A 22,925-nucleotide genomic window follows, 5' to 3' on the forward strand; every position below is an offset into this window, starting at 1 on the left:
GAAGTGACCTTTTGCTTTGGCAGAGAGCAAGTCATTGGAGACTTTTGTTAGAGCTGTTTCAGTAGAGTGAAGAGGTTGGAAACCAGACTGTAGAGGGTCAAGGAGGGAATTAGAGAAGAGGAAGTTAGTAAGGCGATTGTACACAATCCGTTCAAGCAGCTTAGAGGTAAAAGGAAGCAGAGAGATAGGGCGGTAGTTAGTCAGACAGATGGGATGAGGAAGGTTTTTTTTAGAATGGGTGTGCTTGAATGCTGTTGGTACAGTTCCAGATGATAGAGAAAGATTTAATTGGCGGGTAAGCGATGGACCAAGGGATGGACATAGAGCCTTTGTGAGGTGGAATGGGATGGGGTCAAGGGGACAGGTTGTTGGGTGAGAGGAAGAAAGAAGAGTGGCTATCTGTTCTTAAGTTGTAGGGTAAAAGGCAGTTAGTATGGGATGAGTAGAGAGAGTGGTGGTGGTGGGTGGTGTAGGAGGGGGTTGTAAAGAAATAATTTTTTTAAATATTTTACTAATCACATTGCGATTAGAAAGCTGGGCTCCATTGACTTGCATGGTTGAATGCAGTACCTGTGTCATTGATTGCCTCCTTAAATCAGGTATGCAGACGATGAAGCCTGGGGGAGGGGCCACATGGGGTTGACATCGAGGCATTGCAGCAACACTATTGTGTGCCTGGCACGTCACTGGTCGTTAAGGGGTTAAACACAATCCAAAAGTCCCTCATTTAGGTGGTAGTTATTTCTATTTTTTTTAGAATTTTTTTTTTACTATAAGTTATTGGTGTCCTCTAGTGACTATTTCATTATAGCAATTTTTTCATCAGAGTTGCCATTTCAGTATCCTAAAAGAGTCTAATTTCACTGTCTGTTTGGTAAAAATGCATGTTGTTCTCATAGTGCAGGATACTACTTAATAATATATTTACCGGTTGTTATATCTAATTAATGGAATTATAAACCTGTTTAAATGTGCACAAAACCCTCAGCGAACCGTTGCTTTATACAGGTTTAATCTCCTTTGTTCAACTGTAATCAAAAGTGGTCCAAGGATGTAAAAGCAGTGAACCAGCGACGGGGCCATGGGCGGCCAGGGCTCACTGATGAGCTACTGTAGCTCAAATTGCTAAAAATGTTAATGCTGGTTCTGATAGAAAGGAGTCAGAACACACAGTGCATCAGTTTGTTGCATATGGGGCCGCATAGCCGAAGGGTGCCCATGCTGACGAAAGTGCCTACAATGGGCACGTGGGTATAAGAACTGGACCACAGAGGAATACAAGTTCTGATGAATTATGTTTTCTTTTACAACACTTGCATGGCCGGGTGCGTCGCTTACCTGGAGAACACGTGGCTCTATGGGAAGATGGCAAGCCAGCGGAGGCAGTGTGATGGCTTTGGGCAATGTTCTGCTGGGAAACTTTGGGTCCTGCCATTCATGTGGATGTTACTTTGACACATACCCCCTACCTAAGCATTGTTAAAGACCACGTACACCCTTTCATAGACACGGTATTCCCTGATGGTGTTGGTCTCTTTCAGCAGGATAATGGTTCAAGGTGTTGACTTGGCCTCCAAATTCCCCAGATCCCGATCCAATCGAGCATCTGTGAGATGTGCTGAACAAACAGTAATAGGCAGGTGGTCATAATGTTATGGCTGCTCGTATATCTGTTGTGCTTGCTTCCGCTCACTGTAACCCATATTGCCCTCATCATCCTGATATTCCCTGTCATTCATTGCTGCCTGAACCAAAGAGCATAGGGTTCCAGTGCCCAGAGCATGCTACAGAACGGTATGCTGGCTGCTGAAACTTCCACAGCAGGCTCTTCTGCATCGTTCGTTATACTGGATAGGCTCAATCCATGCTACCAACATAATGTTCTGAGGGCTGGAACAATCCCCAACATGGAAGCCAAAGCTAGTTTACAGCATCCTGAGAACATCATTCTCTCATCTGATGTAAAGTGAACCTGCGCTTTCTCCAGGTACATCACAACCACTTGTGTGCAACATCGCTGTAGTTTCAGGGAGTATGTTTTCTTATTATTATTATAACAAACCGCCCTGAACACTGCATTCACAGAACAGAAATAAGACAAGCTAGCTTCGGCATCCTTATAACGATGGTACCTTTATTACAGATATTTCCCATTGTTTCACGACCACCCACTCTACAGCAGATTGTGATGTGTGGTTGTTTTGGGGTGTGTTTTCAAGCCTGTTGGACGACTGAAGGACATTCCCTCCCGCCATGTAGCTCGATGAGATACAGACCACGCAATAGCATGGAACGTCGAGGCAGTCCCAGCAATGATGTCGCCGTGATGACCGATCACAGAAAGAATGTTTTGAGCGTTAGCTGTGCCCTCCTCTTACTCCGTTCTTTTGGGAGGAAAGAGGCAGAGAAACATTGTTGCATACGAATATTCTACAGACTCTACAGTCCTTTTAATTCAATTTTACAGAAATTTGTATATCATTTAGTGTAGTGTACTGAAGGGGTTAATTTTCTTACAGTAGATGCGCTGAATGGTTCTTATCTGACATCGAATTCTAAGTTTGTCACAAAATGGAATTTGCTGATGAGTACTCACGGCAGGAAGGCTACCGATGCTTTTAGATTTGCTAGGGGGTTAGTGAATACACCTACGTACAAACCTGCTGTTCGGCGCCAATACGAAAGTCGAAATAAAAAGAAAAAAAGAAATCAAACACAAATAACTTTATTTATAAGTACTGAAGTAATACAAAAATTACAAGTGTATTCGATGACCCGTTAACCATCGGGTTCGTTCTGAACTCATCCGCCCCACACTCAAGCAAATTAATATTCCAAAGTAACGTTAATTAAATTAAAGTCGTACAATTGCAAAGTATCTAAATCAATGTATTTAATTACACAGGCACCATCAGTGCTAGTTCTAGATTAATGTAAAATGATAAGAGCCTGCTTATTTACATTTTACTTAGAACGCGCATTCCAGCAATCCTCAAGGCTACAATATTCTTATATATATATATATTTATAAAAGGAAAAAAAAGGGCTTTAATTGTTACCTCCCCAATTTCCCACACATATTAGGGAAAACAAAAAAACAAAACAGGGAAGGACCAGATTTACAGAGTATTTTTGGATAACGTCCAAAAATCTGAGAGGTATATTTCAGTACAGTTTTAAAAAAGTGTTTTGGTTTTGAAACATTGACCATTTAAGAGCCAGATGTAAGCAGCAACTCGGAAAGCTGATCATCACTCACATCGGTTTTCTCTATTTTTCTTCAACATGGCACTTTTTTTTTTTTTCTTTAAAGTTTTCCCCGCTCAGGACAGAGACCAAAGCTGCTGGGAGTTTTGTAGAGAAGCTCATTCCTTGTTTGTAATTGTTCGATGGATTTTTCCCGTGGCTGGAAATGTCTCCTAAAATGCTGCTGGAGGTGTACGGCGAGGGCTGCGAGATGGGTTACAGGAGAAACGAGTAAAGTTCATATTCGCATCATCTCGATAGAACTAGTGATTTGATTAATTCAGCTGCCAGAAGAAGTTTGTACAAAATCCATTCTAAGGTTCGCCGTTAAACCTTGCCGAGACTTGCTTCGTTAGCCTTTAGTATCGCAACAGCATCCTTTACAGCGTGGTAAATAACGTTCTTTACCTGCATGGAAAACAAAGCGTGAGTCTCGCTGGTGGAAAAAAATCCACATATCTATCAGATTGAAAGTGGATCTCTAATGCAGGGATGTCTTCAACACAACTTAATACATGGTGCCAGCAACTGTGCTGTTAAAGATATCTTTACAGAAAGCCTTCTATTGACATCTGAGGCTGCAACAACCCTCCACAGAGCTGAAACTGCACATACACTATATACCGCATTTGCCCAAATATAGGCCACCCCCCCCACTTTAAGTCTTTAAAGTGGGGGTACGGCCTATATTCGGGGTTTAGTGCAGAGATGTGCAATTCGTATCGCCCCATGCCCAGGACATGCAGTTCTGGGTGCGTGGTTTTTTTTTTTGGCCATTTAGCCCTGCAGCAGGGTTAGGATTCAGATCCCCCGCAGCGCTGCAGGGTACCTGGATCCTCCTCTCCGGCAGCCAGTGAACATCTGTGCGATGTGCCTAAACAACCTCCGCTGCCAGCACTTCCACCGGGGCTTCTATGGTGGAGCACCGGCGTGACATAACCTTCCGGTGCTCCAGGGGGGCAGGTTGGCATTTCTGGGAGGCAGAGTAGCATATCAGGGGAGCACAGGGGAATAATCTATAAGTAAGATGCATTATGAATTAAGGGGGACCTTAAAATGGCTATTGGTTTTCCAAATTTCTGCATAATAGATACCAAAAATATTAAACTACATGTATTACTGTTCATTAGGTAAAATACTGTTTTACCATTCCACTGTGTATTTTTTCTTTAAAATAGCAAAGTTTCAGGGTGCAGCCTATATTTGAGCCAATATGGCATATTTGCCACGACTGTACAAATCAATCCATGAAAGAATCACTTGTTTTGTAATTCTCTGGAATATAAATAAAACGAGATAGGTTTTGCCTGACAGACTGCCAACATTTGGTACAAAACAGCTTCTTTTAAAGTGGAAGTCCCACTGAATAGACATATTTCTCATTCAGCATAAAATACAAGTTTCAGAGCGCCCCTTTAACAGATCCATCCACAAATCATGCCGTGATAATTACCTGTAGTTTGTCTTCGTGGTTTGTATGTGTATGCGAAAGATAGCGGAATTCCTGAGTTAGCCAGAAACAGTGTTTCACGTGTTCCGGGGAAACAAAATCTTCTGCCACTTTTATGCAACTGTACAAATTATGAACCTAAAAAGAAAGATTTTATGAGTAAGATATCCATTTTTTACCAACCTATTCCTCTCTGCTGCCTTGGAAGAGCTTTACAGTCCTGCAGCCGCAGAAAAAGTTCAGACACGGCCATGAAGCGGATACGTTTCAGTGATGGCTTGTCTGGGCCATCAACACAGTCACCCTGAATATAATGTTATTTCCAAAGAATGTATCTTCTACAGAAGCAAAGTCTGTTACCTGATGTGGAGCTCCAGCTGGAATGAATACGACGTCACCCAGGAACTGGACAATTGCCCATCCCTGAACACCGTGCTCCTTGAGCAGCCTCTTCCTCAAACTACTGTCCAAGTACCAGCTCTGATCATGGATAGGATCGTGATCAGGTGGGTTTTCTTGGCCTTGTTCTTCGGCCACCTTAGGATGAGAGGAAGAACAAATACAAATTTAAGACACGTTCTAAAAAAATAAAAATAAAAAAATCTCACAGCTTCCAAGCTATTCATTTCTGTACGGTGGACAGTAACATGTGTATAAGGAAAGCAAACAGAGTACTGAATGCTGAAGGGGGGCCGCAGAACGCACTGAAGGCAAGGAGAAGGTAGTGCCATGATCTCTAGATTATGAATACCAAAGAGTCACAGGTGATAACCTGGGGTGAATTTCCTCACCTTTTTAAGGAACTGCCTGATTTTCTCGGTGTCCTTGGCAGCAAATATGTGCCACAGAGCTCCTGGCTTCTCTTTGAACTCCACGTACCGCTTGATGGTCAGTTCATCTGCATCACCATCTTGTATGGTCTTGAGAACCTCTGTTACAAGAGTGAAGAAATTGTACATTAAACACTGATCTACAATGAAGATGAAGATGTCCCGGCTCATGGATGATTCGGGTTGGCAAATAAACATACCCTGTTCCTGATCCTGCTGTCCTTTTGGGATCCCCACATACACCATAACGTTGGCGGCATCAGACACATCGAGGTGGAGATTGGTGGTCCCATATTTTCTGTCCTCTGGGGTTATTAAACCTGTTTAAAAAGCAAAGCCATCAACATCAAGTAAGTCTCTAAAATAAATTCTTGAAACGCGCATTCATATTCAAGCCTTCAAGCCTTACCGTAAGCATTGTACATTTTAGGTCCCAAATCAGGCCGCACAAAATAAGATGGGAGCCTGGACGCGAGATTCAGTCTGCCCTCCCTCTTGGTGTATTCCGGTAACGGAATGTTATTCATGAGGTCGTCAAACCTGCCAAACAAGCAAAATATTTACGTCAAACTTAAGTGCAGTTATAACATTGTTTAAGCTATTTACCCAGAGTCCAGCACAGTAAAATATGATGCTACTATATAAAACAGTAATAATAAATGTTATTATATGCTATTATTTTCATTAATGCAGCGTCTATTTGAGTGACTCACTACTTGCAAGCTTGCATATTGAATTCAGTATTTAACTCTTTCCAAGGGACACTCCAGCCATCAAATGCAGTTTAACGCATGTGATATCGGAGAAGTCCTTTACATTTGTGCGATGATCCTCTTGTAAAGGCATGTAGTATTCTGCAGAATTCCCTAGATACATTTGCCCCTTTGGCCAGACATCTCCTTGCAGCCAGTCAGCTCCAGATGTTTCTCAGCCAATGCTCTGAGCTATTGAGACCTTGTGCGCATTGCTCCCTTACTCTCAAAAGGAGTGCTTTCTTGCCACTAATTGGCTACTTTAAGCCACCAAGCAGTGGAGCAAAAGGTTGAGCGATAGAGGCGATGGGAAGCAGACAGAAAGACCCCATATGCACATAATTATTTGGGCTAGAATGCTGCATACCGAGATTGCATCATGTCCCTGAAGTCTTCTCCTGGCGGCCAGTCTTTTAGTTTCAGGACCATCTCTTCCCCTTCACTGGATTTAAGGCGTGCTGGTAAAATAAAAATTGGAAGGTTGTTTCAAATAACCGTAAAAAGCATGTAATTTGTAAAAGCATCTTTACTTCTGTTTGCAATAGAAACACAAAAGACTACTCAGCACCAACACACCTGAGGGGATTCTGATAAATACAAAAGCACCACTCAGACATCATAGGCACCATACCTGAAATGTCTTCAAAGCCATCCCAGAATTCACCAACAGTTGCTCCAGTGATGATGTCATTGGTTCTACAATTTACGAGGTCAGCTTCCTGTTCCCCAAACTCTCTCCTGAAGGATTGAGGTTTCCAGAGTTCACGATTCAATTTATGGTGCACCCCTGACACCATTACAGGCTAAAAAAAGGTAAAAATACATAAACATTATTCAAGTACACAAAAACAGCTTCCTCAGAGCAGACAGGAGCTTCATCTACACTACATAAAAGAGCACAAGTTCTTCTGTCTGGCCTTCTGCATTGGCACTGACTGGGTCCATGAGGGGGCGAAAAACAAAACCACATTTGCATTATTTTGTCAAAATTAAATGTAGACAAGAGTCACGTGCAAAGCCGTCCTGCTTCCCCATCTGGTCCAAGCTCATTAAATCCTAGTGGTGTAGAATGCAGGCTCAATCTCTACTGAATTTTCTCCATTCAACTAATAAATGTGTCCAACACAACAGCTATACAGAGGTATGAGCCACATAAACAGAGAAAACATGGAAGCAGCAGAGATGCTGAATGCCGTGGAGTACCTGGCCCTGCTTCCAACACTCTCTGAACACGTTCCAGTTGCTCTTGTTGCTGGGATCCTGCAGGCACAGCAATCGGTTATCGCAGAGCCAGTAGTGCGGAGTGTTAAAGCCCATGAGGCTGGGCTGGATCGGGAGCCCCTGGGGTTTTCTGGCCACTTCGTTGGCAGGTTTAGCTTGAACCAACGAAGCAAAGATGTCATCCAAAATTTTAGGAGTGCTCTTCTCGTTGGTCTCCTGCTGCAAGTGCAAAACATACACATTTGAGTTAATGGCACAAGATAAGGCAACTCGGAACAAAACCGCCACGGCTTTCAAGTACAGAACCACAATTCTCAACACACGAGGCGAGCATTCATCAAGGGGGCTCCAGAAATAAAACAGACTTTAACGCTTGCTGAAGCGGGCAATGCACATCAAAACAGAACATTTTAGCTAAGAAAGTTTTAAATGGGCTGCTTATCTGACCGTGTTGGCATGGAAGGCCTTATTGCGGTTTCATAAGGGAATATGACTGAGCCGATAACAAACGACATACATGCGGTCCAACGCAAACACTACAGGGGCTTGCTTACCTTGATACTGGAAGAATTGAGGAGGTTCCGTAAGAAGCCAGAGTTGTTATTACTCATCGGAGTTAAAATTGAGCTGCTGAACGTTTGCAGAGCGGATACAGGCTTCCCAAAAGTTGCGAAGGATGGTAGCGTTTTGGATTCAGTTTTGAATGAGGAAGCGAACAGGTTGTCTGTGGGAAATAATTGCAGTATTACATCACGTTCCCCCTCCATCTAGGCCAAAACATAGGACGCGATATATATACATCCATCCAGACACCACAAAACACAAACAGAAGACTCATATACATATAAACAAAACGCATTACGTTACCTTTGTTTTCCTTGTTCACAGTAGTGTGCGGTAGACTAGTCAGCCAACTCAGTGGCCCAGATGGTAAAAGCAAAGGTGTTTTACTGATAACCGGAGTTGGCTCTGGTGTAGATAACTTGACAGCCTGGGATATGCTGCTGCCATTTGTTGACTCGGCTCCGCCAAGAGAACTCTGCAAAGGAACACAGAAGTTTTTACTTTCATCATGACGGATTATCTACCCCCCCGACACCACCACTAAAACCAATGAAAAAAATAAAAACATTAAAAAAAACAAAACTGATTTACCTGCTTTACTTCCTCTTTCACAATGGGCTTTGATATAGGCCTCTGGTGCTTGTTGGAACACAGACAATTAGATTTAATTCCCCACTTCCCACGAACTGAGTGTACAATATCTCCGACATCATAAAGAGCTGTAACATGGAGAAAGGAAGCATATTTCACATATACGAACTATATATATATATATATATATATATATATATATATATATATATATATATTTCTTACAAACTCTGAAAGTGACAAGATAGATACTGTAGGAGAATTAAACACGTTACCTTTGCCCGGAATAATCTGCGTCGGCATGAGATTTTCTGGCTCATGTAATTGGCCTTTAACACATTTCAACCATGCAAAACCAGCACTATTATTGTCTGAAAAGAATAAAAAAAAAAGGCAACATGAATATATTTTACCAAAATAAGAAGTTCCTTATTATGAAAAAAAAAAGGTCACAGCTTTCAAGGAAATGTCCATTTATACACAAAGACTAAACCAAGGTAAACATGGCTGCTTTAGGTATAATCCTGAAAGGTTATAGCAGTATTTACAAATGGCTGTTATGTAGCAGGTACGAGGAAAGACTTTAGTATAATGAATAGAGAGGCGCTTGATAGCACAGAATAAATGACGCCACAGATTCACATCCTTACCTCCGGTTTTCTTTTTCATTCGGTAGCAGTCTACACAGACTCCAAAGCCACACTTGGGACAGACCCAGTGAAGGTTAAATATGGTTGTGTCGCAGACATCGCACATTTCACGGACGCCACGCACTGCCCGCTTCCAGGCTACTTGTTCTAAAAGAAAAGATAATATAATATATATAATATATATAATGACAGAGTTCAACTGAACAACGCATCTGAGGCCGTATGCAAGATAGTTTTCCTATCTGCTCGATGACGTTTTGGAGACCCCTAAACATACTGCTTTGTGAGCAGTTTGCTCTATAAGTGCTTCTAAATTCACTAATTATAGGAGTTTTGTTCAGGAACCATTAAAAAAAGATTACTTTGCATGACTGATTTTCATTTCTGTATCCTTTGACAGACAGAGGAAATTTTCTGGTTAATGGCAAACCAAACAACCACAGGGATTCCAAAGGGCTCTTGATGGCTGGGGTTACCCAAGCTTTTTTAATGCTCCAGAGACTAAAGCAGTATCCAGAACATGTTGATGTGGTGTAAGATGGCTCCCTGGGTTATCGGGTTTGTTAAGCAGAGCTCAACCATAGAGAACCAAAAGGGACTTACTTTGTGCATCAACAGACGTCATGACTTCTTTCTCCGACATGACCAGTTTGCAGAAGTGGTCCCCGATATTTGCAAGGATATATTTGGCTGTGTCCAGATCAAGCCCCACAACACTGTTTGGTATAGGGAGCCACAGATTTATTGCTTCAACGTCATACTTATTGGGTGTTAGGAATCCTCCCTCTCGCAATATTCCATGCTTGTTAAAGTGTAACCTTAAAAGAAAAAAAAAACAAAACACGTCCGTTAATAACATTTAAGAAACATCTACTCACAACCAGCTCACAAGCGGCAAAAGGTAGATTACTCAACACAACAGTAAAGGCAGCCTCCAATGGCAATAGTTATTGAGGTCTGTTCACTGAATGTGTAAGTGTGTGTGTGTGTGTGGGGAAATAAGGTTGTTTTCTTTTTCTTTTCCCAATCTTATCTATAAATAACATAAAACATATATATATATATATATATATATATATATATATATATATTAGTGGTTTGTCCCTCACCTGCGGAAATGGAAGAACCTGCAGAATACGGCCGAATCCCGCTGCTCCTTGCTTCTCCCAAAACGGTCTAGACGGCATTCTCTGCACTTGTGAAGGTGAGGCGCTATGTTATTGCAGGAGCCATCTTGCACGAAGCAGTCTCCGCTTTGCTGCAATCTTTTTAATTTCTGTGTGTCCAACAGCACCGATTTGGGATAGGTAACTAAGCGGAATGGAAAAAAGCCGCATTAAAAAGGTATGGATCTAAATACCAGGAAACGCACGAAAAGTTAGATTAACATCATCAACAGAGACAGGATAGAGGACAAAAAAAAAAAGAACAAACAGCCACATGGTGCAGACAGACCAAGTAAGCAATTTATAGATTATTTATGCTGGGGCACCAGAATCCCTTCCGCTAAATGTCATTTTATATAAATATATTTTCAATAATAATGGTTTTGCATATTGTAAAAAAAAATAAATCAAACATCTTAGGCAAACTACTGAAAAACCTTTTAATAAAGCTAAAATAAGTACTGGTTATAAACCAACATACATACACATAAGCTACATACCACCCTCAGCTTTTGTGGGGCTCCTAACATGGGGCACTTCTACTTTATTAGGAGTTCCACCGACATGTTCTTTTTTGATGTTTAGTCCTTGGCTGGTCACCGGTTTCACGCTGTTTGTAGAGGAAGCCACACTGAAGACTTTTGCCGTGTCAGCATTTTTGGGAGCATCAGTTACCGAGAGCGTGTTTTTGCCGGGAAAACGCTCCACTGAAAACTCAAAGCCCTTGGGGAACATAGTCGATGGCTTTGTGAAGGCCTCAAAGAGATTTTCCGATTTGATCCCAGTTTTTTGGCCAGGCAAAAACTGAAAAGTTGAGGAAATTGAAGAAAAAGGAGCAGTTGACTTTTCTGCCAGGCCAAAACCTAAGCCTCTGTTATTGCCTTGGGACATTGCAGCATTCAGGAACAAATTATTGTATTCACCGTTCAGCACGGAAGAGGTTTCCACGGGTCCGCTGCATTTCCTTTAGAAGAGGGAGAGAATAAAGCTTAGTTAATGAACATACCTCACGGTGATCCTTCCAAGGCCTGGTGCTTCATTTAGTTTGAGACCAGCAACTTTCCACAAGAGAGCAGCAAATGGAAGCAGTATCTATGCCAGGGGTGGGCAATTAATTTTCCCATGGGGCCACATGAGAAATTGGAATGGTTTTAGAGGGCCAGACCTCTACAAACTACAAACTCCGAAGCCTTGTCCATTTTGTTAACTTATGTGCTGTTTAATAAAGTTATTCAAGCCTACGTCATTGGTAGAGGTGCTTGAATAAGTAAGGCCTGAATAACTATTAGCACAGCACAGAAGTGAACAAAATGAACAAGGCTTCGGAGTGCATACCGTATTTTTCGCTCTATAAGACGCACCTGCTGATAAGACGCACCTAGATTTTAGAGGAGAAAAAAAAGGAAAAAATATTTTGAGCTAAAAAATGGGCTAAAATATTACAATAACTGAATAAGCTATGAACACAGTAAGACACACGCAGTAAGACACACACAGACACAGTGAGACACACACAGACACAGTGAGACACACACAGACACAGTGAGACACACACAGACACAGTGAGACACACACAGACACAGTGAGACACACACAGACACAGTGAGACACACACAGACACAGTGAGACACACACAGACACAGTGAGACACACACAGACACAGTGAGACACACACAGACACAGTAAGACACACACACAGTAAGACACACACACAGTAAGACACACAGACACAGTGAGACACACACAGACACAGTAAGACACACACAGACACAGTAAGACACACACAGACACAGTGAGACACACACAGACACAGTAAGACACACACAGACACAGTGAGACACACACACACAAACACAGTAAGACACACACACACAGTAAGACCTCCCTCCCTAACCCCCCTTCTCAGTATCTCCCCTCTAACTCCCTAACCCCCCCTTCTCAGTATCTCCCCTCTAACTCCCTAACCCCCCCTTCTCAGGATCTCCCCCCCCGCCCCGGTCACTTACCTTAAACTCCTGTGTTGGAAGCGTGAGGCGTTTGTCTCGGGTGCCGGCGCTTCACTGCTGATCGCCGGCGTCTGACGTCATATGCCGGCGCCCAGCGTAAAGCGCCGGCACCCGAGACAAACGCTTCCAACACAGGAGTTTAAGGTAAGTGACCGGGGCGGGGGGGGGACACCGGACTCATTGGTGAGTCACCAGGACACTCTTTGCGGGCCGGTCCGAGCTATTCAGCGGGCCGGATGTGGCCCGCGGGCCGTGCTTTGCCCAGGTCTGATCTATGCTAATGTGTAGGATCTAGCCTTGAAGAAATCACATCTAGGTTCTTGGCACAGAGGATATATCGACCACATCCTAAACGCAGTAATTAGGAGGGATCTCCAAATACTGTTGGCCATTTAGTGTATGAACTTCTGAGGCTCTCTTTTAGGGATTACTCCCATTGTTTAAACAAACCAAAATCACAAGGCCATGTAAAATAGGAGGATATATAAAGAAAAAAAAATGCATGCCCCCAATCTCTAAGATTAAAACAGACACGCCGTTTGAAGACACTTACCCCTGAGGGGTCTCTGCACCAAAGCTTGGCGGGGAATTTGCCTGCGGAGGCGTTGCGCGGGAAGCCAGGTTTTGGCTAGCCGGTGTGGTGGCGGTGCAACCAAGCAACGCGTCTCCAAAATCAACTGGCACGGAACGCATAGAGAAGAGGTTCTTTCCAGTCTGTGGAGAAAGAAGACATGTAATCTAGAACTGTACAGGCAGCCAAAAGATAAATAACCGAAGAGTACACCAAAGATGAAGAACTCACCAGTTGAGGATCTGGCTTCATTAAGTTTATTAGATTCCCTGAGGATTGTGGGTTGTCAACCACTACCAGTGTCTTCCCGTCATCTCTGGAGTAAGTAATAAAGCTTTTCTGTGTGGTGTCATTTGCAGGCATCTAATAATAATAATAATAAAAAAAAATCTAAGTAGGCATTCTGTATCTAAATAAACAAAAAATGGAAGCAAGTTGAAATGTTCATGCTATTTAGTAGCTTGATATCTATTATGACAAGCTGCCACCGCAAAAAAGGTTTTTTGGGCCACCTTTACCTTTTCAACTCGAATCTGTTTGGCTTCTGGTTTCTCCATCAGTTCCTGAGACACCCTTTTTGGGGGTTGGGATTTCCTGGATCTTACTGGAAAAAAATACTTACAGAATTAGGTCAACTGTAATGAGTTACACAAAAATAAATAGATTAAAAAAAAACTGCAGATCTTACCAGTTTTATCACAGTAGTTATGTACGAGTTTAACATGGATCAGTGCTGGGTCAATAATTTTTAAAGATGGAAGCTACAAAAAAATAAAATAAAAAAATGTATTACAGTATATAACAGACAGTACCCAAAGCTATGAAGAACGCATGTAACCCTGATACAGAGTTATTAGTAAGTCTGCATACCTGTTCACATTTAATCTCCAGAGTGCGTAAATTGGGGTTGGAGTTGAGTACTGTTGCCGAAAACCACTGGATTGAGGGATCCATGCTATAGACCTTTATGGATGTTCCAACTAAATTCTTTGCAGCTTTAAGAGAAAGATACATGAAACTGAATAATTTACAGGGTAACCTCTGATCACACATACATACATAAAAGCTTAAAATTTAATATAAGAAAAGCTTCTTGGGATTAGTTTTTAGTTAAATGTAAAAAAAATGGAAACACACGAGCACATTTACCAGGTACCTGGTGAACAACAAACTCACACCTTGCAAGGCAAAGCAGCAGGGAACATGCCAAATATAAGGAGGCGTCTAATTAAACCCTCTATGATTTGGGGCACAAAAAAGTAAAATCTAGAAGGTGTTAAGAGCTTCCTAATCCTCTGTGTTTAAAGTCATCAGAGCTCGGATCTCACCTTGAAGCACACGGTTTTCATCCACATTTTTCCTGATGACTTCTTGGAACTCTTTATAGAAGCTCCTGTTCACCTGCATGAACTCCTTCAGGTTCTCTCGATCCTAAGAAAAAACAGCAGCAGACTTGCATTAATCATTTGTAACACAAGGCCACACAGGCAGTGCCGATGCCGACATCTCATTAGACTCAATGAGTGATATAAGCTGAACCGATGCAGGTCAGCATTAAGTTCCCAACCTAAGGTCCGAAATCCCATTTTCCTTCGGAAACGGGCATACACAAGTAATCTACTATACTAACATGATAATAATGCTACATGCAGACACATAAAGCCAAAATCTTTGGGCAAGACAGGTAAACATACGAAAACATGACGTTTTTACAGAGTATATCCACAACAAAATAGTGAAGTGAAGCAGATAAATTGGAAGTTAGCCTCAGATAATACTATTACATGTTATCATAGAACATCTGCCACGAAGTAACTTTGAAACCGGGCCGGAAAGAAAGGCATAAGATGCAGGTGTGAAGTTCTGTACATTGAGTGAACGCACGGAGAGGACTTCCTGCAGCTTCCCTGCTCTTCTCGTGATAACCTGCCTTTGTCTTTCAGCACCACGATCAAAGCACTACTTCTTCACCAGAGACAATTACAAAGAGCCATTAAAGTATAATTACCCGCACAGGTTGCACAGCGTCTTTAGGCATGAAGAGTTTGTTTCTATCACCAAGAAACTGAATGCACGAAATCGAATCGATAGGCACTTTGCTCACCAAGCTCTTAAATGTCTGGAGGAAATAGGAAGAAATACATAGAATGACTACATCAAAAGCACCGATCTCCTGAAAATGCCTCCAGTAGGCACAAGGAGCATGGGGAGGAATCACACACACCTCCCTATTTCTGATAAACTAAACATCCCAGCTGCTTTAAGACATGCCCTTTGTATGTTGGGAGGTAAACTTGGGGCTGAGAGGACAGTTATTTTTGAATGCTTGAGAACTATAGACACAGAAGAAAAGCCCTGCTACATAACCCCAAACAGCCACGAGTAACAGCTCTGTACAACCGTGATTATGTCCAAAATTAAGGGGTGAATAGGTAGGAAACAGATACTTACCATTGCGGGGCACTGAACCGAAATCTTAGGGTTACTAGGGCATATGCGATCAGCTACCGCCAAGCTGTGCTCTACCAGAAACATCTGGACTTGGGCACCATACAGTTCCACCCAGGTTCGTGTCTCCCATGGTTCGTTCTCAAACTCCAAACAGATCTGGGGAGAAAAAAAGTTGAATGAATAAAAAAAGCTTATTGAGAAAGTAAAGCAGTTGGTCAGCCATCGGGCCTTTTTAATGATATACTTTAGACTTATAACAAAAGCCTTGGCCTGGATGGAACAGTTACCGTATCCCCGCCTATGTATAAAACACAGCTCTTTCGAAAAATTTGGGGTGTAAAAACAGAGTGCGTCTTATACAGTGGTTATAGATTTTTTTGCGCTTCCCTCTGTGCTGCTCAGCAGCGTCTCTTGTTCCGTCAAGGAGACACAGGAATCCAGGGGAGTCACGTGAATGTACATCACATGACTCCGCCCTGGGCGGGTCAAGAGAAGTTCACTCAGAGTTCGAGCAACGCAGAGGGAAAGTCTGCGGCACTGGAAGTTCATGTAAGGGTGGGGGAGAGTGTATGAGTCTGCGTGGATGGGGGAAATGAATGAATATGCGTGTTTGACAGCATGAATGTGTAAGTAAGGGGGGGGGGGCACAGGTAGGCTGAAAGTTATGTGCATGTGTTGGCTGCTTGTGCATGATAGGAGTGTGATTGCTATATTAAACACACGATTGCTAACAGCAATAACACTCCTATCATGCCCAGGCACACCCAGATTCCAGCACAGCTAACATCACATTCACCCAGGAAACTGGGCACGATAGAAGTATAATTTTCGGGCCCCAAAATTAAGGTACTTCTTATACATGGGGAAATATGGTATATGGTAGCACACCGTATGATTGACCGTGGTGTTATCACAAATAAGCAGAATGTGCAGCGATGGACACCAAAACGCACAGGAACCCATATGCAACAGCCATTTGCTAAACCTATGGCTTAACATAGCATGACCAAAGCCCATAACCGATCATCCAAATGGGACCCGGGGCTTGTTTAGTAAGAGAACAGATTCATGTCATTAATGTATATCAGAACGGGTAAAATGAGTCCATGACATTTCTCACTAAAGTAACTCCTGTAAAGCTTGAACGTACCAGCTTTAATAGCAATGATAGAGGGGGGGGGTGCAGATGGGTTCAGCGTTGAGGGGAGAAGATACTGAGAATGTGGGGAAAGTACTCTTAATGCCTGTGTGCGCAAAACATAAGCAAAGGAGCCATCAGGAGGGCCTTCCTGAACAAGCAACGTCTCCAAGAGGAGAAAAGAAAGAAAACACCCAAGAAGGACAGGCAAAACTGCCAAGACCTGGGATCCAACACAGATGAGTAACTTATAGGACCGATACAGTAAGAGCATCCTCCGAAATCTTAGAATGTAAACAAAGAAAGGGACATCAAAAGGTCTTAAGAACTTGTGCCACCCCCTCTTGCTACTAACATTGGCACACAGAGTATCGCTTGCCTGCTCTGGGACCCCCACAATGATATTCTGCGTGAACATGCTGTAGAACTCTGCCTAGTGATTTCATTTGTTTTTCTCATCTTGTTTAATAAATTAAGATTTGGACACCGCCAGTTAGACTTGCATACACTATATCTACAGGATTTTTACAGAGAGGTTGGCACCTTCTAAGCAAACTGTTTCCAGCCATTAAATGCAGGTCAGATCACGGCTTTGAATGATGTTGATGTGTTCTGTCATTTCCATAACACCGTCCCTCCCCCACGCTCCGGGCTATTGAAATGCACAGCTGCCAGACTAAGCCTTTTTGGTAACAGTAGCCACACAAAAGCCTATGCAGAGCAATTTGCCACAGAGACATCCCGCTCTCCTCCCCACCACTCCTTGCTGTTTATTGAAGTGACAAAAAGCCATTTCCTAAAGTGCGACATCCATACGAGTCTGATGACCAGACGTGTTAACTGGCAAGGTAGTTTAAGTGGTGGCATTAGAGGAGGTAATAATAATACAATCTTTAACATATTGCTAAAAAAAACAAAAAAAAAACAAAAAACAAAAAACAAAAAACAAAAAAAAAATCGAATTATTTTTGCTTATATGGATAATGCAAATGTGGGATATCAATGAATCTGCATCTGGCTTTTGCCTCCTTTATTCTTTAAGTCGCAGGAAGTTTGCAGATTCCATAGAGCGTCACAATAAGGGACCATCCCATAGGACAAGTAAGCCATAAGACGAGCCGGCACAGGAGAAGGTCCCCTGCCTTTACTATCTTACAATCCATTATGAGGAAAACCAGAAATGTATGGGGCGCAGGTACATATATAGGGAAAAAACAAAAAACAACACAATATAGTGTAGATGGTATGTTCAATATTAATTACTAAGTGATATATTGCACTCACAAGTGAAAGAGGCAAATCCAACCCATCAATATGGACTTTTAAAAAACTTTAATGCTCTTCAAGGTAAATCTAAAAACCAAACTAAAATAGTGCAGTATCTTCAGGTAAAACAGTATATGCCAATGGTAATGCACTCACAGTTTTTCCTGCACAAAGTGCATATGTAGGCGTTTGGTTAATCCATTATGAGGTTATGGGGAATGAGAGAAGATAAAACACTCACTTCCCTTTTCACAACTCAGCCAATAAGAGCAAAGCTGAAAATGAAAGAAAGGCCTTTATTGGCTGGATCCATGACTGGGGTGGGGGGGGGGTGGTAGGAGGAGTCAGCCACTGATACAACTTCACAAAGCGTTAACTAGAAGCACAGAGCCAAGCGCTTCCCCCAGCTAATGACTGCGCACAGACACGCAAGAATGATCTATGACGGCATCACCCTAACTTTGGACATGGCTATTTCTGTCATGTTGGCCTCCCCAGCAAGCAAAAAAACCACAAAAAAAAAACAAAAACAAGCATTGTTTTAAACCAATACATTTATTCTCATATTACAAACAAAACAGTGAGCCACACCATGGCGGAATCTGCCATACGTGGCCACCAAGGGCCGGCTGCGAACACGTAGGAGGAATAATATATACGAGGTATGACAAGGGTTGCACGGAGGCATTCTCGTCTCCTCAATACCACGTCCTGATATTTATTTGGGTGACAAACGTCCATGAAGGCAAGACATTATGTAGCAAACACTGACATAGAACGACGTAGTAATATCAGCACAGCCTACAAAGGACCCAGCTTCAAACACACAGCCATACTGTTTTAATGAGTGCCATGTTACTCACAGGATAAACACACTGGGAAGCCAAATGATAACCATCAATTAACCTGCATACAGATCTTCCCTCACTTTGCTTGTAACATCTCAACCAATAAGAGCAAAGCTGAAAATGAAAGCAAGGCCTCGTGTGGCTGGATCCATGCCTGAGGGGAGGAGTCAGCCATTGACACAACTGCACAAAGCGTTAACTAGGAGCACAGAGCTTAAGGCTTCCTGTGGCTGGGGAGGATTTTGGATCAACATGAAAAGATTACAATAGGAGTTACGGGGCAGTAAAGGTAGTCGCTGCGACTCCTGTCATATTACCTGCCCGGCTTCCCTGCGACCACGAGGGCCGACTGCCAACATGCGAGCGGTGCGGGGACACAGCACCAAACTAATATATATATATATATATATATATATATAGGCAGTAGTGATGGCAACAACAACAGCGGCAGGGTTTTAAAAAAAGAGGGCCAAAAAAGACAGTTCCTCCAACGCACACCACAAAGCCCAGCAGCCTCCCTGATGGTTAGTAGCACACTACAGACACATTGTGTGTGTGTGTGTGTGTGTGTATAATATGTTGCGTATCAGCCGGTGTGACGTCAGCTGATGCCTCTTACACATTCATCGCACCCTTATTCAGCTCCACGATCACCGGCCATTTGCGTTCTTACACAATAGATCTGTGATCTGTCCTACAGCAGTCAGAACAGTGGATCTGTGTGTAAAACAAAAACAAATATGTCGTGGCCATCAGAATCATTTCACGTGTCATAGCGTGACTCATGGGGCCAGTGCGGGCCAGAAATACCCCCTCTCCTTATATGTGCAGAAGCAGCCGGCTTGGAGTTTACATTAGATAAAACCCTCCCCCTCTTTGTCAGGGCAGACGGCACGTACACACCAAGCTCCAAAGGCAGCGGGGGATGGGGAATACTGGGACGACACAGTAGCAGCGCACAACAGCCTGCACAGGGCATTCAAAGCCAAGAAAACAATAGCACACTTATTGCCTCCAAACAACCCCCTCCTGGGGCCAAAAGCAAAAAAAAAAAGCCCCCTCCACACAAGCAAAACATAGCTTCTATATATGATACACAGACACCGCACGTTCATGTTTCATACACACACACACACACACGTATTTAGAAAATAAGCGCACGGGAAACCAAAGCAACATGTTTCCAGTTCTTATGGTTTCAACCGGTTGCTGACAAGCGAAACCAGTACACGGCAGGTAGAAGGCCCACTGCGGCGGGGCAGCGGATGATCACCGGACATGGCAGAGAATAAGGAAACGGGTGGTTTTTATTTTAATGTAGAACGTCCAGCGCTCGGGTTAGCAGACAGATTGCGGAAATACTTGTAGTAAATCAAGGGGCGGCCATGGGTGGTTGAACACAGCAACAACTTGCATGGAATGGCCAAACACCCCTCAACACCAAACGCACCCCCCCATCAACACCAACACTAGCTTTGTTTTCATTGAGGATGATCAGAGCCCTGGCTCCCTCGATGCACAGGATACTCGCCACCAACCTGTCCAGCCAGATGTCGTGAGACCCCCACATACACACAGAAAGCGTCCCCACCGACCCCGGTTATTAGCAGGTTCGTGGGGCAGGGAGAGGGCCGGTATTTTGCATTCTCTGCTGCCAGCGTGCTCATCAAAGCACTTTCAGTATGCGTTTAGCAGACTGTTCCTTTAAGGTGGTCAGAGGCTGCCTCCTGATGCCCTCATGCATGCGCCACATACCACCCTAACAGCTTTCTATTGGTAATTGCATCCAGCATGCCCTGCCGCCGCACCAGCTGTCCAACAGGCTACAGATAGCAAACATGATGGGCTTCAGTGGCCGGGAGTATCTCCCATAGATATACACAGAATCATGCGGGGGGGGGGGGTTACTATCACACTTATTGGATATATACGGAACATTTCTTCTTAAAAGATCACCTCATAAGAGACTGGTGGTAGCCTGTGACAGAGCCAGAACTAGCCAAGTATCTTCCTGTCATGAAGATCTAGCCTTTCTCCTCATTGACCCAACGGGGGTGCCTAAACTGAGCATATTGAGGGGGAATAACAACGCATACGGAGAACAGTAACCTAGAAGACGGTAATCGCCATTACAAAAAGTCTCTTTAGGGTATCTTCCTGTAACGTGTAGCGCCTGGGAAAGCCATCCACGCTGTCTGCATGCCCATTGTGTCAGCAAGCTTTATGATGGGACCCGAGCAAGTTATGAGTGAAGCAGGTAACTTATTAGAAAGGATGCCAAGCGTACAACCTGATGTTGTACAAAATGAAAGGTTTGTGGGATCAGAGGATGGTGAATAGACATGTAATAAAGACTTGCTAGACGTTGCTGGCATTTAGTACACAAAAGGGCCGTGAATTGTTGGGACATCCTCGGTCTACTAGCAGGTCGACCTAGCGAGGCTCGCAATGCTACGAAAAGACTTGGCTTCCTGAACACGCGAGGCGTTGACCAATAAACGCTTTGTCTAACCCAACGCCAAGAACCCGCGGCTCCGAAGTTCTATACAGATATGTTTTGGAGAATACGTGTCGTAACTTTGTTACAATAGTAATGTTCACACTTTCTGTAACAGATCATTAGATATAAGCTACACCAGACGCGTCCTACGTCCTTAATCAGCCAAAAGGAGCTCACATCCAACAGCAGGTGTCACAAAGCCTACTTATTCCTTAAAATGTTATGGTATTAAGGTTAAGCCTTTCGCTACCAACCTAACTGAATCACAAGGGTGCCATTTCATAAGTCTGAAGCTATAGAAAACACTTCTGTCTTGGACACGCTCAGCAATTTCTTATTCAAAGTCATCACGCTCCCCACTGAAGCCAACGTCAGGACCAGGGTCCTCAGAAAACGACGGGAAACGATATTAAGCGTAACATTGATATATGGGTGCCGTAGAAGCACATCGCCCGGAACGCACTGGGAATACCACACCGTATTCCATCGTGAGAACACTTTCCCATTTCCATACCGGCCAATGTGCTGCTTTTTAAGTGCCACAGACGTCTAGCGGCAAAACCTAAATTAACCCTTTCAAACAAAAACAAAAAAACGTGTACCAGACTTGGAACACAATGATGACAAGCTACTTGGGAAAAGACCAACACATGCGGCACGACTGTAAGATCTACTGGATTAACCAGACACTACCCGGAGTGCTATTACTCACACGCTAGTCAGTAATTTTACCATGGAAATTAACTCCTTGTTACAGGGTAAAGGGCTAAATGTAATACAAAAGCATTTTAGGAGCCATTGAAAGACAGCACAGGCATACCCTAAATATGCAAGAACCAGGACGCACATGTTAAAAGGCAGCACTCATTGGTCAGCCCCTTTAAGCCACACCCCCCACAGTCACACTTTATGAATGGAATGCTGTCATTGCAGAATCATTTGTAAATAACCAAACATGATGTCACTACTGGGAGGAGCAAGGAGGTCAACAGTGCTTCCTAGTAATGAAACTTGGCCATGTTATGCCAAGTCAACAATCCTGCTTCACAAAACTACGCGCCAGAGCGTATAGATTACCAAGGAAACCATTAAACGGCAATAAGCCCATATCAACCAATGCTGACAAACAGCTGAACTACCAACAAAAAAGTATCCATAGAGCAAATTAATTATCTGATGGACAACAAAACCACCACCTGTCACTGGAAGAAGCGGTAATGCTCTTACCTTCAAATCGGTGCAGTAAATATCTTTATGGGAGGCCGCCCGAATCACTCCACATCTCCATGGCCACTCCGACAACCTATTTACATCCAACTCCACGTCGCTTCCCAGCACGATAGCGAACCTTTGTCCAACTAGGACGTGTAATCTATCTTGGTGCCCAAGCACCATCATCGTTGGACCTAAAGGATAAAAAAAGAAAAATGTAACCAAGCCCAGAAATACCGTGTCACGTTACTCATGTCTTCAAGGTGAAATAAAATGGTGCAAATAGCAAAAATATGCCTCTACGAGAAGTTATTTTAGAGGTGATAAAGGCCACCTACAGCAGAATAGCTTCATTGAAGAGGTTAATTTAGCTCTCATAGGAACACACCCAGGCTCGCATACCAAGTTCCCAAACTTGATCACCAGCTGGTTGATTATTGACATGCAAGAGTGGCCATGCAGA

The 22,925-nt window shown here is 43.2% G+C and overlaps 1 protein-coding gene across 1 annotated transcript; it reads right to left on the minus strand.

Moving 5' to 3' along the window:
- Positions 1-3,573: 3,573 nt before the first annotated feature.
- Positions 3,574-22,645, minus strand: KDM3A (lysine demethylase 3A). The gene is made up of 26 exons (XM_089495808.1): positions 22,478-22,645; positions 15,499-15,654; positions 15,056-15,166; positions 14,376-14,478; positions 13,918-14,042; positions 13,736-13,808; positions 13,566-13,651; positions 13,279-13,410; positions 13,030-13,190; positions 10,971-11,434; positions 10,414-10,615; positions 9,908-10,122; positions 9,305-9,451; positions 8,930-9,025; positions 8,655-8,782; positions 8,367-8,538; positions 8,054-8,223; positions 7,482-7,718; positions 6,910-7,081; positions 6,646-6,736; positions 5,936-6,066; positions 5,727-5,846; positions 5,488-5,627; positions 5,057-5,233; positions 4,700-4,834; positions 3,574-3,654 (listed from the first exon to the last, which is right to left on the minus strand). The coding sequence occupies exons 1-26, from the start codon at positions 22,643-22,645 to the stop codon at positions 3,574-3,576; spliced, it is 3,993 nt and encodes a 1,330-aa protein (XP_089351934.1).
- Positions 22,646-22,925: the final 280 nt, after the last annotated feature.

The sequence above is a fragment of the Sceloporus occidentalis genome, unplaced genomic scaffold (assembly GCF_023333645.1).
Source record: "Sceloporus occidentalis isolate IW3139 unplaced genomic scaffold, rSceOcc1.0.p SCAF_84, whole genome shotgun sequence".
Classification (NCBI taxonomy): domain Eukaryota; kingdom Metazoa; phylum Chordata; class Lepidosauria; order Squamata; family Phrynosomatidae; genus Sceloporus; species Sceloporus occidentalis.